At 36.2% G+C, this 15,957-nt stretch overlaps 1 protein-coding gene across 4 annotated transcripts in view; it reads left to right on the forward strand.

The window, feature by feature from the left end:
* LOC132605967 (protein fluG-like) overlaps positions 1–8,060 on the forward strand; it is a 28,172-nt gene extending 20,112 nt beyond the window's left edge. For 3 of the 4 annotated variants that reach the window (XM_060319259.1, XM_060319258.1, XM_060319257.1), the window contains one exon: positions 7,558–8,027. In XM_060319259.1, coding sequence (XP_060175242.1) covers positions 7,558–7,620 — 63 coding nt within the window. In that variant the 3' untranslated portion in view covers positions 7,621–8,027. Of the gene's footprint in view, positions 1–7,557 lie in introns of all 4 variants that reach the window. The other variant, XM_060319256.1, reaches the window with a different exon arrangement.
* The last annotated feature ends 7,897 nt before the right edge of the window (positions 8,061–15,957 follow it).

A 15,957-nucleotide genomic window follows, 5' to 3' on the forward strand; every position in this document is an offset into this window, starting at 1 on the left:
TCTATAACAGCATTGTCGGGTCCGAAATTTTTCAGCTGTTATAGAGAATAGTTGTTATACACCTATAACAGCATTGACATTTAAATAATACTTGGTTATTATAGGCAAAAAAGATGCATAAAATCTAATTTTCATTTTTAATTTTCAAATTCTAAGCTAAATCACTCTTTATATAACGAAGGAAGATCGTTTAATGATGAAAATACATATATTCATATGATATTTTTTGTCATAAATAGTGTATTAGATGATCAAATATTTGATCAAAATCTCTACACTTATTATTAGTAATCATAGGTATTCTATTTGTATAAAGATGGTTAATTATTATATTACTAAAAAAAGAAGATAGCTGTTATGTGGGGGGTAATTTTACAAAGAGCGTACCGTTATAAAGTTGGTTGTTGCAATGTTGTTATAGAGAAGTAAAATATAACATAAAAAATCGGTTCCGAAGAATACTTGGTTGTTATAGAGAGGTGCTGTTATATGCGAGTGTCGTTATAGAGAGGTCTGATTGTATATGAAGGTGTATGTATTTGATAGAATATCTCTTTCTTCTGAAGAACTGGTCACTCTAGAAAATGTTTATCAGGTATACTGAAATAAGAATGAATTGGCTCATTAATGTTCTTTGTAAAATTCTTCCATGCAGTGTCAGTATAAAAGCAATTTTAAATTATTAGTCCGTTTTAACATGTTGTAGTAGGTTACTTGTCTTATTTTCTAGGTTACGAATTTCTCCTTTCGGAGACAGCAGTGTCATCAAAAGCGAAAAGCGCAAAAAAGCTCTAAGGTCAGCTGGGGCTTTAAGCGCAAAGTGTAAATAAAGTGTGGGCTTTAATGAAAAAAGGCGCAATGGTGCAAAATACAAATCTATATATGTTTAGTCCAAGACTAATAATAATAAGCATGAATAACAATCATATGGACAAAGGAATTGTAAAAATATTACGATAAAGTGAAATATGAATTATCTAGTGTCACCCCTTCAAGAGAGGCTCATTGGCAGGGAAAAGTATGTCTTAGAGCCTTGATGATGACACTGAAGCGCACATAAAGAGAGGCGCAGCGCTCAACATGGTTTGAGCCTAGCTTCAGGGCTTTAGCGCGTCTTTGACAACACTGGCAGACAGTCACATGCAATTATAGCGGATAGTGCGAAAAATTCTTGACGGTAGTGTATACAAGTTAAACTCTTAGAGGTCGTTTGGTACGAAGGATAAACATAAATTGTCCTGGGATAAGAATTTAGCAATTCCTTATCCCTTGTTTGGCTAGTAATCATGGGATAAGTTATCCCAGGAGTAAAAATAGTGCTGGGATAACTTATACCTGCCATAAGGTGGAATAAGTTATCCCGGATAAGTTATCCCGGGATAAGGAAGAAACCTCTTCTTTTTAGAAATTATCCAATGTATACTACTTTTAGTCCAACATACCAAATAGTCAATAAAAAATAACTTCAGAATAACTAATCCCAGCATAACTTATTCCAACGTAATTAATCCCAGCATAACTTATCCCAGCGTAATTTGTTTTTGAACCAAACGACCCCTTAGAATTATCCTAGCACAATTATCCTAGCACCCCTATTTTCCTTATATGCAGTCAATAGGATATGATTCCCTGTTAACCAGTCGGGTTTTCTACGGTTCAAAAGAATTATATCAGGAATAGGAAATGCATGGGAGTAGATTATGCAGCTGAATCGTGCCTGAATATTCAAGATTTTTAGATTATGTAATGCTTATTCTCCTTTTTGCATAGTTTTGATACAGAACTGATATAAGTAGCTCATAACTTTGTTCCTTTGCAAACTTATCGCTGATGTTTTACGAATAGTAATGGCTAGCAAAGTGGATAATATCATATATTGTTACTATGAATTGTCATTGCATGAGTAACTACAAACTTTTGACAATAGCTACTACGCCTCGATCCCAAGCTGTTAGGAATAAAATAGACCCGCAAAAATAATATTCACGGTATTAGCGATAAACGCGGAACACTAAGTTATGGTTAAATCAACAAGAATAAAATGAAGCAATAATGACACCAAGATTTTACGTGGAATCCCTTCTGAATAAGGGAAAAACCACGGCCAAGAGGAGCAGCTGATATCACTATAGTAAGGAATTTTACACTGTGTAGTCACGAGTATAAATACTCCAAAGATCACTACACACTCAAAAGAAATAACACTCTTTTTTATTTTTCCCACCTCACTACAATATCCCTCCCACCCTATTTTTCTTCACATACTGTTTTCTTACACAGTCTATGGTATACCTCACTCCGCTCTCTAAGTACTCAGATGTATTTGTTTGAGATTGGTGTGTTTTTTTTTTTTTTTGGTGTGTCTGTAAACTGTTCAAGGGCTCCCTATTTATAGGGATGGAGTGTGCCAATTTTCTCTTGGCATTAATTGGCCAGTGCCAATTCTTCAACGTTTACTGCCATTTTGAAGAAGCGCAGATTTGCAGATATGAAAAGGGAAAATTTTTCTTCCTCAATTTATGGGTCTGGACCCCACAAATCTCCCCCTCCAGTCCCATTCATCTGAAGGAGGGTACACCGGGCTTCTAGTTTGAGTGTATGCCGACGAGTTCTTTGTACAATTCAAACTTGTCTCTTGGTACCACCTTGGTAAGCATATCTGCAGGATTTTCACTCGTGTGAATCTTCTTGACCTGGAACAATTCGTTCTCTACCTGATCACGAATCCAATGATATCCGACGTCGATGTGCTTTGTTCTCGCATGGTACATGGAGTTCTTGCTCAAGTCTATTGCACTCTGACTGTCACAATAGACAACATACTCCATTTGCTGCAATCCAAGTTCTTAAAGGAATCTCTTGAGCCATATCATCTCTTTGCCAGCTTCAGTAGCCGCAATATACTCCGCTTTAGTTGTAGACAGTGCGACACACTTCTGCAACTTCGACTGTCATGATATAGCTCCCCCTGAAAAAGTAAACAGATATCCAGTAGTGGATTTTCTGTTATCAAGGTCACCTGCCATATCAGAATCTGTATAGCCCTTCAAAATTGGATTTGATCCTCCAAAACACAAGCATTCATCTGAGCTTCCTCTTAGATACCTGAGTATCCACTTCACATCTTCCCAATGCTCTTTCCCTGGATTTTCGAGAAATCTGCTAACAATACCGACTGCATGAGCAATATCTGGTCGAGTGCATACCATTGCATACATCAAACTTCCGACAGCAGAGGAATAAGGAATCTTGGCCATTCTCTCTTTTTCCTCCATTGTTGTAGGACACATCTCTTTGCTCAGTTTCAGATGACCAGGAAGAGGTGTGCTAACCCACTGAGCACTCTTCATATTGAAGCGCTCCAGTGCACGTTCTATGTACTTTTTCTGCGACAAATAAAGCTTCTTTTCATCTCTTGAACGAGTAATTCTCATGCCCAAAATCTGCTTAGCATGACCCAAGTCTTTCATTGCAAAAGACTTACTCAACTGTTTCTTCAACTCATCAATCTTGGAAGCATTCCTGCCTACAATCAACATATCATCCACATATAGCAGGAGGATGATAAAGTCATCATCAGAAAATTTTTGTGCAAACACACAGTGATCTGAAGAAGTCTTCTTATAGCCTTGCTCCCCCATAACAGATTCACACTTCTTGTACCACTGTGTGGGAGCTTGCTTCAATCCATATAGAATCTTCTTAAGTTTGCATAAAAGATTTTCTTTACCTTTTGCCTTGAAGCCCTCAGGTTGTTCCATATAGATCTCCTCTTCTAAGTCACCGTGAAGAAAAGCAGTCTTCACATCCATTTGCTCAATCTCCAAATCAAGACTAGCAGTCAAACCAAGAACTGTCCGAATGGATGACATTTTCACGACAGGAGAAAATATTTCGTCAAAGTCAATACCTTTCCTTTGACCAAATCCCTTAACAACTAATCTAGCTTTGTATGTGGGCTTCAAGCTGAGTTCTTCGGCTTTAACTTTGAACACCCATTTGTTCTTCAAAGCTCTCATGCCCTTAGGCAATTTCACCAACTCAAAAGTATGATTCTCATGCAGAGATTTCATCTCATCTTGCATGGCTTCAATCCATTGATCCTTGTGCTCATCTTCCATGGCCTCCTCATAACATTCAGGTTCTCCCCCATCAATGAGTAATGCATACTCATTAGGTGAATAACGGGAAGAAGGAACATGCTGTCTAGTAGACCTTCTAAGTGCAATATCTGACTCATCCACGACTTCATGAGTAGGAGCATCTATCTCATCAATAGCAGCATCGTTATCATCATCAACATGCTGATCTGGAACATGATTCCGGGCATCACCATCGTCATCGAGCCTACCAACTTCATCAACATTTGTATGAGGGACTTGATCAAGATTAACTAAACCTTCAGAACTTGAAGATTTTATCTTCTCCGCTTTGTTAATATCTTCAATGGTTTGATCCTCCACGAAGATACCATCACGGCTTCTCACGACCTTCTTCTCAATTGGATCATATAGCCTGTAACCAAACTCATCAAGGCCATAACCAATGAAGATGCACTGCCTTGTCTTGGCAGTTAATTTTGACCTCTCATCTTTAGGCACATGTTCAAAAGCTTTGCAACCAAACACTTTCAAGTGGTCATAAGAAACATCCTTGCCATACCAAACTCTGTTTGGAACATCACTTTGCAAAGCAATCGCAGGGGATAGACTAATAACATGTGCGGCGGTCAACAAAGCCTCACCCCAAGAGGAATTCGGCAACTTTGCTTCAGAAAGCAAACATCTGACTCTTTCCATCAAGGTCCTGTTCATCCTCTCTGCTAAACCATTAAGCTGAGGAGTCTTAGGAGGAGTCTTTTGGTGTCTGATACCCTGTTGCTTGCAGTATTCGTCAAACGGTCCACAGTATTCACCACCGTTATCAGTACGAATACACTTTAGCTTCTTTCCTGTTTCTCTTTCAACTAAAGCCTGAAACTGCTTAAAGACGCCCAACACTTGGTCTTTAGGACGTAGACCCAAAGTTTCCTTGAGCAATCATCAATAAAATTAATAAAATAAAGTGCACCACCCAAGGTCCTTGTTTTCATTGGACCACATAAATCTGAATGCACCAATTCAAACAACTTTGTCTTTCTTGAAGGAGAATGAGATTTGAAAGAAACTCTATTTTGTTTTCCAGCCAAGCAGTGCTCACACTTTTCTAATTTAGCACTTTCGAAATTTGACAATAATTTCTTTTTGGCCAGAACATTTAGTCCTTTCTCGCTAATGTGGCTAAGCCTCTTATGCCATAATGTTGTAGAGCTATTGCTCTCAACTGCATTCACCATATCAACACATGTAGAGGCCGTAGTCCAGTATAGACCACGATGCTTTTCGCCACGAGCCACAATCATGGAACCTTTAGTAAGCTTCCACTTTCCAGCACCATTGGTACTGACATATCCCTCATCATCCAAAACACCAATAGAGATCAAGTGCAAACGAACATCGAGTGCATGCTTTACATTGTTTAAAACTAGTTTAGTTCCAATACTAGTTTCCAGACAAATCGTTCCAACACCAGCCACCCTAGATACAGTCTCATTACCCATACTCAAAGTTCCAAAGTCACCCGGAGTATAGGATGAGAAATATTCCATCCTTGATGTCACATGAGATGCGGCACCACTGTCCACAACCCAGCTTGACTCATCACAAGCAATATTTATCAGATCCGCATCAAGGACAGTAACAAGATCTTCTGTAGTGACGGTGGCCACACGATTGCCCTCTTCTTTCTTTTCCTCCTTATCTCTATTCTCCTTTTTCAAAATTCGGCAGAACTTCTTTGTGTGCCCTTTTTTCCTGCAATGATAGCACTCAATATCTTTAAGTCTGCTTCTAGATTTGCTTCTATGATGTTCTCTATTTTGAGAACCACGATTCTTGCCTCTCCCCCTAGTGTCAGTCACCAAGACATCTGATGAGGAGGAACCTTGAGATTTTCTTCCCATCTCTTCATTTAAAAGACTGCTCTTAGCAAGATCCATAGAGATCACACTATCCGGAGCAGAATTTCATAATGAAGTTCTAATAATTTCCTAAGAATCTGGTAGGGAACCAAGTAAAAACAAGCCTTGAATTTCTTCATCAAAGTTAATGCCCATAGCGGATAACTGGTTCATGATCCCCTGAAAAATATTCAGATGATCTGTCATTACAGAACCATCGTGGTATTTTAAACCCAGCATTTGCTTTATCAAAAACATATTGTTGTTACCAGTTTTCCGAGCATTCAAACTTTCAAGATGCTACCATAGGGTCCGAGCATGTGTCTCCCCAGAAATATGGTTCAACACATTATCGTCAACCCACTGTCTAATAAAGCCGCAAACCTGCCGATGCAACAAATTCCACTCTTCATCTGATCTATTATCAGGCTTTTTAGTGGCAAAGACAGGTTGATGAAAATTCTTGACATAAAGCAAATCTTCCATTTTGCCCTTCCAAATGGCATAATTTACACCACTCAAAGTAACCATTCTACTAGTGTTGGCTTCCATCGTTTATCACAAATACAAATACTATTTATTAGGAGACCAAAGTAATTTTTTTCTGATGTGGAAGTTCAGACTGTGCTGCAACCACAGAGCATACTCAGACAAAACCTTGGCTCTGATACCACTTGTTAGGAATAAAATAGACCTGCAAAAATAATATTCACGGTATTAGCGATAAACGCGGAACACTAAGTTATGGTTAAATCAACAAGAATAAAATGAAGCAATAATGACACCAGGATTTTACGTGGAAACCCTTCTGAATAAGGGAAAAACCACGGCCAAGAGGAGCAGCTGATATCACTATAGTAAGGAATTTTACACTGTGTAGTCACGAGTATAAATACTCCAAAGACCACTACACACTCAAAAGAAATAACACTCTTTTTGGTTTTTCCCATCTCACTACAATATCCTTCACACTCTATTTTTCTTCACAGACTGTTTTCTTTATTTCTTACACAGTCTATGGTATACCTCACTCCGCTCTCTAAGTACTTAGATGTATTTGTTTGAGATTGGTGTGTTTTTTTTGGTGTGTCTGTAAACTGATCAAGGGCTCCCTATTTATAGGGATGGAGTGTGCCAATTTTCTCTTGGCATTAATTGGTCAGTGCCAATTCTTCAACGTTTACTGCCATTTTGAAGAAGTGCAGATTTGCACATATGAAAAGGGAAGATTTTTCTTCCTCAATTTATGGGGCTGGACCCCACACAAGCTAGTGTTAAGCTTGGGTTAGCATGAGTGCTCACTAACCAGTTTCCTCCTCCTCGACCCATTTCATTCCAATGCTCGATAAAATTTGGGTTCTCTTACACTAAAGGCTCTTTGAACAACAGCGACAACAGGCTATAGCTTTTCTTTTTTCTTCATGTTTAAGTATTTGGATTATCATTTGGCTTACTGAAACAAATAAACTTTTGACATAAGGGTCACTATTTTGAGCTTTCTATGTAGTTAAGTCTTGATTCTTTTGTGGAAATGCTGAGCATGATTTCATGTTTTGCAGGCTGAGATCAATCACTATTCTGAAGATGATGAACCATACAAGGACCTTATACACAAATATTAGGTTGATCATTTGTACCTGTGAGGGTAGGATAGTTTATATTGTTAATTATCAGAGATATGATGAGCTTATTTTGCTGTATGCACTTCTCCTGTTGCTTCAGTTTTGCACTTGTTTAATTAAACATCTTAGTACTTTAAGCTCAATGTTGGTTAAAGTGCATCAATGGAATTGAACCCTCTTGCAGACAAATGCATGATATTTAAGTGGAAAAGAGTAGAGGGGCTGGTCATTGAGTTTCGAATCATGCGTTATTTTCCTTGGGAGATTTCTTGGTTATTGAAAAAAGAAATAGTTCCTCAAATTTGTATGACTTTGTATTATGCATGACGTTGTGCTTTTTGAACAGGGTTATTGGTGATTTGATGGACATCATTTGTTTTCTTTCCTCCCACATGCCAATAACCCCCATTTTGCCTTTCTGGGGTCTTAACAAGTTGTCCGTCAAATATCTATAAGTTGTCTTTGATTTACAGCCAAATTTCCGAAACCTAAAATCCTGTTCGGTTGTTTAAAAAGAATATCTTAATCTTAATTACAGAGGTAGATCTAGAATTTTAATTTGATAGGTTCGATCTTTGATGTCATAGCACAATTCATGGTATTTTTAATATTTTTTAGATCTAATATATATTATTCTCTTACTAGCTTTCGCATAAATATATACTTAGCATAAAAAATATTGCGTTCTGATGAAACCAATATTTTGAAGCACCATATCCACCCCTATGTTCACCCTGCTCTTCACCCCTTATTGACTTTAATGTGTTTTTACCTTTTACCTTTTTTCCCCTTTTAGTTTTTTTGCTAATGTAAAACTAATGTCTCTACATTGGTATAATAACATCTTTACTATCTAAATCTTTACTATCTAAAAGTAGAGGTAAGGTGTGCGCACTCTATCGCATTGAGTATGCTATTGTTGTACATTGGCATATGTATTAAAAAATTATTTAATAAATACAATTGAAAGTTCACGGGCGAACATAATTTATTATACTTTTTCTTAGCTAGTCGCCTAGTCTAATAGACTATATTTTAGGTCATTCGGCAGGGGGATATAGTTTTGAAGGATATAATGTTATGCTTATTTTCTTTTCTTTCAGTCTAGTAACTTCGTACATATCTTTATCGAATAAATTAAACTTAATAAATCATATGAATTTGGATAAATCTCCAATGCAAACCTATAATATCATTCAACTCTAGAAATTGACTGTAAAAGTGATTACGTGGCGGCAAGTGCAAAAACTACGGTGGACCTTTGGGAGATGAAGTGAAAAACAAAGAAGATCGAGGGCTTCAAACTTCAATGGACAATATAAAGACGTCTTCGGTCGCAATTTATGTGGCACAGTACAGAGTTTGAGAATTAATTTTTAAATTTCGCCCAAATTTAGAATGTGGAATCTTTAATTCTTTTGAAATAAAATTTATATTTGAAAATTATGTAAAAAAATATATAAGGCATTACAATTGACAATTTAAAATATTTGTATGTGTTGTAAATATTAATTTGTTAGCGGATGTCCCACAAGGAACTTGGCCAACACGAATCTAGGCCACCGAGAAAAATGGCCACCAAGTTTCCTTCTTAAAATAGTTGGCCCCAAGTTTATGTTTTCTCCTATAAATAGGAGTTCCTTTGTATAAGAAATATACATTCAGTTCCTGTATATATACTTCTCTCTGGTGTATTTACTTTATAGTTTTTATTTTATAACACGTTATCAGCACGAGACTCTGCCATTTTGGACAAATATTTTGAAAAGATCAAGAGACATGGAAAAATTTATATCATTTGGAGTTTGGCAGAAGTGCAAGATAAGTATCTTACACGATATTTTCTTATTGTGTCAAAATTCAATTTTGTGGAATTTGTTTAATGATTACTACTTTGTCTATTATGTATGAAGTGGCTTTAATGAGAAGGTTCGACTTCTGCAAAGAAATTAAAAAAAAAAAAAAAAATCGGTGGCAAAGAATTGAGCTTGAGGCATTAGGTAAGCAAGTATTATTATTAGAAACAAAGAACAAAAAATGAAAAGTCTACCTCTCAAGCTTGCTTCCAAAAGCTCTACTTTACGCTTACAAGAACTCAGTTGCAATTGAATGTGCTCCAGAAGAGCAATATTGTCAAAACGACCACCTGGAGTGATTATGTTTTGTACATATTTCATTGTAATTAAATACATTAATTATCAGAAGTGGTAAGAATATTTACTTATGTCTATAGTCACCGGAAGTGATAATATTATTATAGGCTTGCTGTGATTACAATTGAAAATATGTTAGAGAATGTAACGCCCCGCCCGGTCGTTATTTAATACTTCGCAAAACCCGTACCCAATCTAGGCCTAAGATCTTATATGGTAATCCCTATGGGGTATCTAAAATGAATAATAGTGGGAAAAAATCAATTTCGGAAAGAGTTAAAAATTGTGGGCCAGGGCAAGATTTGGTTCACCGCAGCGGACAGGGCACCATCGCAGTGGTGTCACTGTAGCGAGACTGATGTTCACCGCAGCGGACATTTTTCCATACTTAGTTTTATATTTCACCCTCCTTGTTAATAAAAGACCCTTCAAGGCTGCTATTAGGTTTTATACGAAGAAAAACCCTTGACACCAAGAAAAAGAGGCTCCTCCAACATTCTTCACATCTTCCTCGCGGAATTCGGCTACAGGCTAGGAAGGTGGATACTTCATGGAAGTTCAACCAACTGCTCGTCATCGAGGTAGGTTATGGTTTACTTGAGTTAGACTTTGATTAGTGAGTCGTATATACGTATAGAATTGACGGGAGAAAGTATGATTAGGTCTTTGGACACGGCGTTCGGATGAATATGTTCATAATTTAACGGAATTTTATGTATATTTAGTAACCAGAATAACAACGAGTGTATAAATGGATACTAAGCCCTAAGGTTTGTTGAAGTCTGTGTGCTACTGATAGGAAGTGATCGCTTGTCGCTGTTAAAGAGGGTTACCCCGTAGGTTAGCATAATTATTCCAAGGTATATCTAATTTCCGAAATAAATTGTTGAGTTATTTGTAATATTCATATGGTTGTTCGTTCCTGTCAAATAAAAGAGTTGCATTGAGTGAGTTGAGGCGAAGGCATAATAGTGTTACGCCCGTCAAGGGTCTATTTCATGACATTGATTCATTCATTAGCATCGTTGCATATATTTGTGTGTGATTATGGAATAATGCATGGAGCAGAAAGTCTGAGTAAGTATCAGTTGTGCTATCCGGTTTTATAGCCGAGTTGGGCTGAATATGAGGTACTACTTGAAAACTAATCATTGGCCGTGATGTGAAGATATATATATATATATATATACACATTTACGAAACACATTTGACCGGGGGTAAGGATGTGGCCTAGTTGTGAGCTCGTGGTCCGAGGTTTGTCCGGAACGAGTCGTACATGGACCCCTGCAGGTCATGACTATTGGGAAAAGACACCAATTAGCATGTATGTACAGTTGTGTATTTGGTCATTGCACCGCATTGCATTTCATACCTTCATATTCTCATATTTACATGTTGTCATTCTACTACATTTGCATTATGCATCTCCTATAATTGTGTTGAACTGTTTGAGGAGTTCTGATCATGCACGAAGGTGTTGGCGTAAGAATGAATTATTAAGTTCCAGAATTTCTGAGTTAAATCTGATGGATTTAGAGAGTCATAGTATTTGGTGAAGGTGTGTTGAGTACGTTCTGTGGATGCATCATACCCTAGAGAGTGAACAGGATAGAAAATTCTAAGGCTAGTAATCATAGAGTAAACGTTAGTGAATTGATGAGATAAGAATTAATTATTTGGACTTAAAAGGAAATACAAAGTAGGACTACACTTGACCAGTCGGGTAGTTGGCAGTACTGTGGCAATAAGGGAACCAGAATAACTAGGAGTTAGGGAGGTGAATTCGTATCGGTGTAATTGTCTATATTGGGAGTCTTAGGGGCGTACGTTGACTTATCTATTTATCTTATTGATTTTATATTGTGTTGCGTGAACTAATCTTAGTCGACCTATGATGCTTACCAATACGTGTGGTGTACTGATACTACTCTTGCTACATTTTTTTGGGGTGTAGACGTGTTGCAGGTTATTACTTGAAGTTTCTCTTAGTGGATTACCGGACATCTCCCTACAGCCTTGCTCATCTCATTCCAGGCAAAGGCTGTGTCATTTATTTTGGTTATTCCCTGTGTGATAGGAGCTTTTGTACCTGTCTAGACTAGATCCCAGGAATTTTTCAGTTTTCTTGTAATGATAACTGAGTCCTTATGAAGATTTATTTTAATTGTGATCATTAATTATATTATTGGTAATAACAACGTGTTTGGATAATGGGTTGGTTGGTAAGGGTTCCCCTACTAGGTAGCAATACGGTAGGTGCCCGCACGGCCTGTATTTGGGTCGTGAAAGAAAAACATTATCTACATCATATATGCCTCAATTTGTTTCTGAAGTAACAATATCTTACAAGAGGTTCTAAGCTATCATTATTTGATATGCTTAAGACACGTTCGATATGTTTCGTTCATGAAAATGAGAATGTTCGTAAATGTTACATATACAGATCCATTCCCTGAAGTGAATGTGACAGTATGTAGTAATTAAGCTTATAAATATGGACATACATTTGGATGTGAAATTATCACGACTCATCTCCAGAAGAGATAGAATAATTGAGAAGGAATATTCTAAATATTTTATACTTTACTCCCGAAGTAGTAAACTCAGAACTCTACTCCTGAAGCAGTAGTCTTTGAACTGTACTCTCGAAGTAATAGAATTCTGCTCCCAAAGTAGTAGAACTTTGAGCTCTACTCCAAAGTAGTAAGACTCTAAATTCTACTCCCAAAATGGTAGGACTCTGAAATCTACTCCCGAAGTAGTAGAATCCTAAAATTTACTAATGCAGTAGTAAATATGCTGAAATCAACTCCGGAAATAGTAAGACACCAAACCCTACTCCTGAAATAGTAGAATTTAAAATTTACTCCTGAAGTAGTAAGACTTTGAAATTTACTCCCGAAGTAGTAAACCTTTAAATTTTACTCCCGAAGTAGTAAAAACTTTAAACTTTACTCCTGAAGTAGAAAGAATTAGTAAAATATCTAAGAAATTCTGAAGCAGTGTCTTCTTGTGCTTGAGCAGAATAATGAACTATTGATGATGAACATCGTATTTCAAGTACATTTGACTAATCAGGTTTTATTCCCTGAAGTGACTAAAGAAATACCACTCCTCGAGAGATAAAACAACAAGGGTTATACATGTTATTTTTGTGGTATGAAATTAAGGCATTGCAACACGTGCTTGTCGTATGTAGAAACATCTTGAATAAGTTTATTAAAGTATCATTTTAAAGCAAAAGGAAACAGAGTAAAATGCTTTTTATTATAACCACATTGATACATTATGGTTAGTTGTTATTAATTTCCTTGAAGGAAATAAACATCAATGTATCCCTTCCTGAAAGATGTGGTTACTATTTGGTTGCCGCTTTGATACAAAATATTTAGATGTTAATGTCTAATCTCCTCGAAGGAGATATTTGAAATACTGAAGTTTAGAGCTTAACGTTTACTTTTTCTAATTTATAATTTAAATTGTCTTTAAATTTTCATCTGATTATTGTTTTCTTTCATAAGATCAGTAGTGTCTAATCAAATTTTCTTTCGTGATACTAGAAGTATCTAAAAAATATTTGGTAGTAGAAACTAATAATTAAGGGCTCCAGAAGGGCTAATTATTTATCTACAAGTATCCTGACACTAGCGGTGTCTAAATAATATTTGATTATGGTAAATTTATTGAAGTCTCTCGAAGAGGTTATATATGATAGCACCATTTGTCCTAGATCGTTATCTTTACGATCGGAACACAAATTATATTAAACCTGAAGTTTACTAGCAAGAAAAATGGTTATCATATTGAGACTACAAATGATTGGAAGATTGAATATCTTCAAGTTACCACGGGTAAGGAATATGTATATGAAATGTTACCCGAGCATGATGAGATTACATACCACGATAAACCAGAAGTTTATTAATATAAAATCTCATGCAATAGTAAACCAGAAGTTTATTAAAATAATAACACTACCATGGTAAACTTGAAGTTTACTAGTACATAGAATTTTATCAGGTGACATGACCATTTCGACGGTCCTGATTTAAATCTGATGTGCCAATTTAATATTTGAAATATATTGAAGACCTAGAAGATTCTTCAAAAATTTCTTTTATGTTGCTTGTTCTCATGATAAGTTGATTACACCAACTAATGTTAGGACTAAATCCCCTAAATTCTAGAAAATACAAAAGGTGAATGTGGGCCCGTTCAGTTGCGATGTGATGTTTTAAATAGATGCATCTATGAGACAGTCACATATACGTTTATTGTAAACTGGAAGTTTGACATTTACGAAGTTGCTTCCTCAAAATTGAGTTGGAAGCACAATTTTCAGAATATGTAATCAAGACAATTCATCTTGATAATGCTGGTTTTTATCGAAGCTGGGTTGGTATTGGATACCTCCATAATATAGCTAAACCATTGCTTATGAGAACAAAGCTTCAGGTGTTGGTCTGAGATATGATATATTGCATACAACGACACTTGTATGCGACAGACCAATAAATTATGATAAATTCTCCCCTCATAATTGGTTCAGGGTCAGGAACTAAATATTTCCATCTTATAGATTTTGATGTGCAATATATGATTAATGGATATACCACGATGCACACAAATGGATTTCCCAAAAAAAATGAGGATACATTTTAGTTTTTCTAACTTAAGGGGGAGAGAATAAGCAGTTAAGAAATATGTGGTGAATTATCATCAGTATGATCCTCAGATGATTCAAGTCAAATGCTGGAAGCATTTGCTGACCCAACTATTTCATATTCCATCTGCAAAATGCTCCTAATGTCCCTGAAGGACAAAATTTACAACATGCATAGAGCATGGTAGACCAATCGGTTCCAAATATAATAATCCTTGAAAAAGGGGAGGAGCAAATGATCAAAATGATCATAGTAAGGAGGCAATGTGCCTTGAAAATCCTACGACATAATACTTCATGAAACCTTATGGGAGGTTCAGGTACCTGAAAATAATGAAGTGATAAGATCTCAGTAGGTTGTGTCAAATTGCGAACCGATACAAATGTTATATCTTTGACGATATCTTTGATACTATATAGCGCGCAATATAGCATAAGGTTGTGAGGATCAGAATTCTACGTCTCTTAAAGCATGTTGATGTAGAAATAATTACCAAGTGAAATGATGCATCATGGTAAGCGATTGGACATATAGTCCATACATCAGAAGATGTCACAATTTATACTGATGGAAGTTGTCACAGCCTATATGGCTTATTTGACAAAATTTATATGAAAATTCCTTAAGGATTCAAAATGCCTGAAGCATATACAAATTCTTGGAAAACTTGTTTATAATCCTTAAATGGATTAAATGAATCAAGGCTGATGTACTGAAATCGCCTTAATGAATATTCATTAATGAAGGGTACAAATATGACCATGTTTACCCCTGTCTCTAGATGATAATCGGAATTTTTCATATTGTTGTGCAAGTTGTTGATGACTTAAATATTATTGGAGTTGTGCAAGTTGTTGATGACTTAAATATTATTGGAGCTCTTAAAGAGTTTCCAAAAGAAGTAGATTATCTGCTAAAAGAAGTTGAAATGAGAAGTTAAATTGGTCCTGAAGCCATATATGTGTGCAATTGATGTGTTTATCTATCTCGCTATATCTATAAGCATGATACAATCTCTCTCTTATATAGAGATGTGAAATAGGATCAATTGCATATTGCAAATGAAAGCCTTGACATGAATGTGTTCATCCTAACAAAAATTATCAAGTTTTTTTTTGGTATACAGGCATTCATTTGATCGATGTAAGAGTTCGATCCAGAGATATTATTTATTCCTATGAAAGGTTACTGTCATACCCTGTTGTTCTACAAGACAGTCAAATTATACAAAGATAAGAGCTAAATCAAGCCAGGAATGTACTTGACGTGATTCCAGCAATATTATATGGTGATGATACAACTCTATCTAAGAAAGAAGATGCAGATCATCAATCAGTTCGCCGAATGATCATTTGAAAGATCTGATCACACATGCTCTGCCAACCTCAAGATATGATAAGTGATATACAAGATCGGAGTACATCATCTTCAAGAATTATGTGATGCCTTAATCAGGGGGAGTAAATACGCACCGTACTCTTTTTCCCATAACCAAGGTTTTATCCCATTTGGGTTGTCCT

Source organism: Lycium barbarum, chromosome 8 (genome assembly GCF_019175385.1).
Source record: "Lycium barbarum isolate Lr01 chromosome 8, ASM1917538v2, whole genome shotgun sequence".
NCBI classification, from domain to species: domain Eukaryota; kingdom Viridiplantae; phylum Streptophyta; class Magnoliopsida; order Solanales; family Solanaceae; genus Lycium; species Lycium barbarum.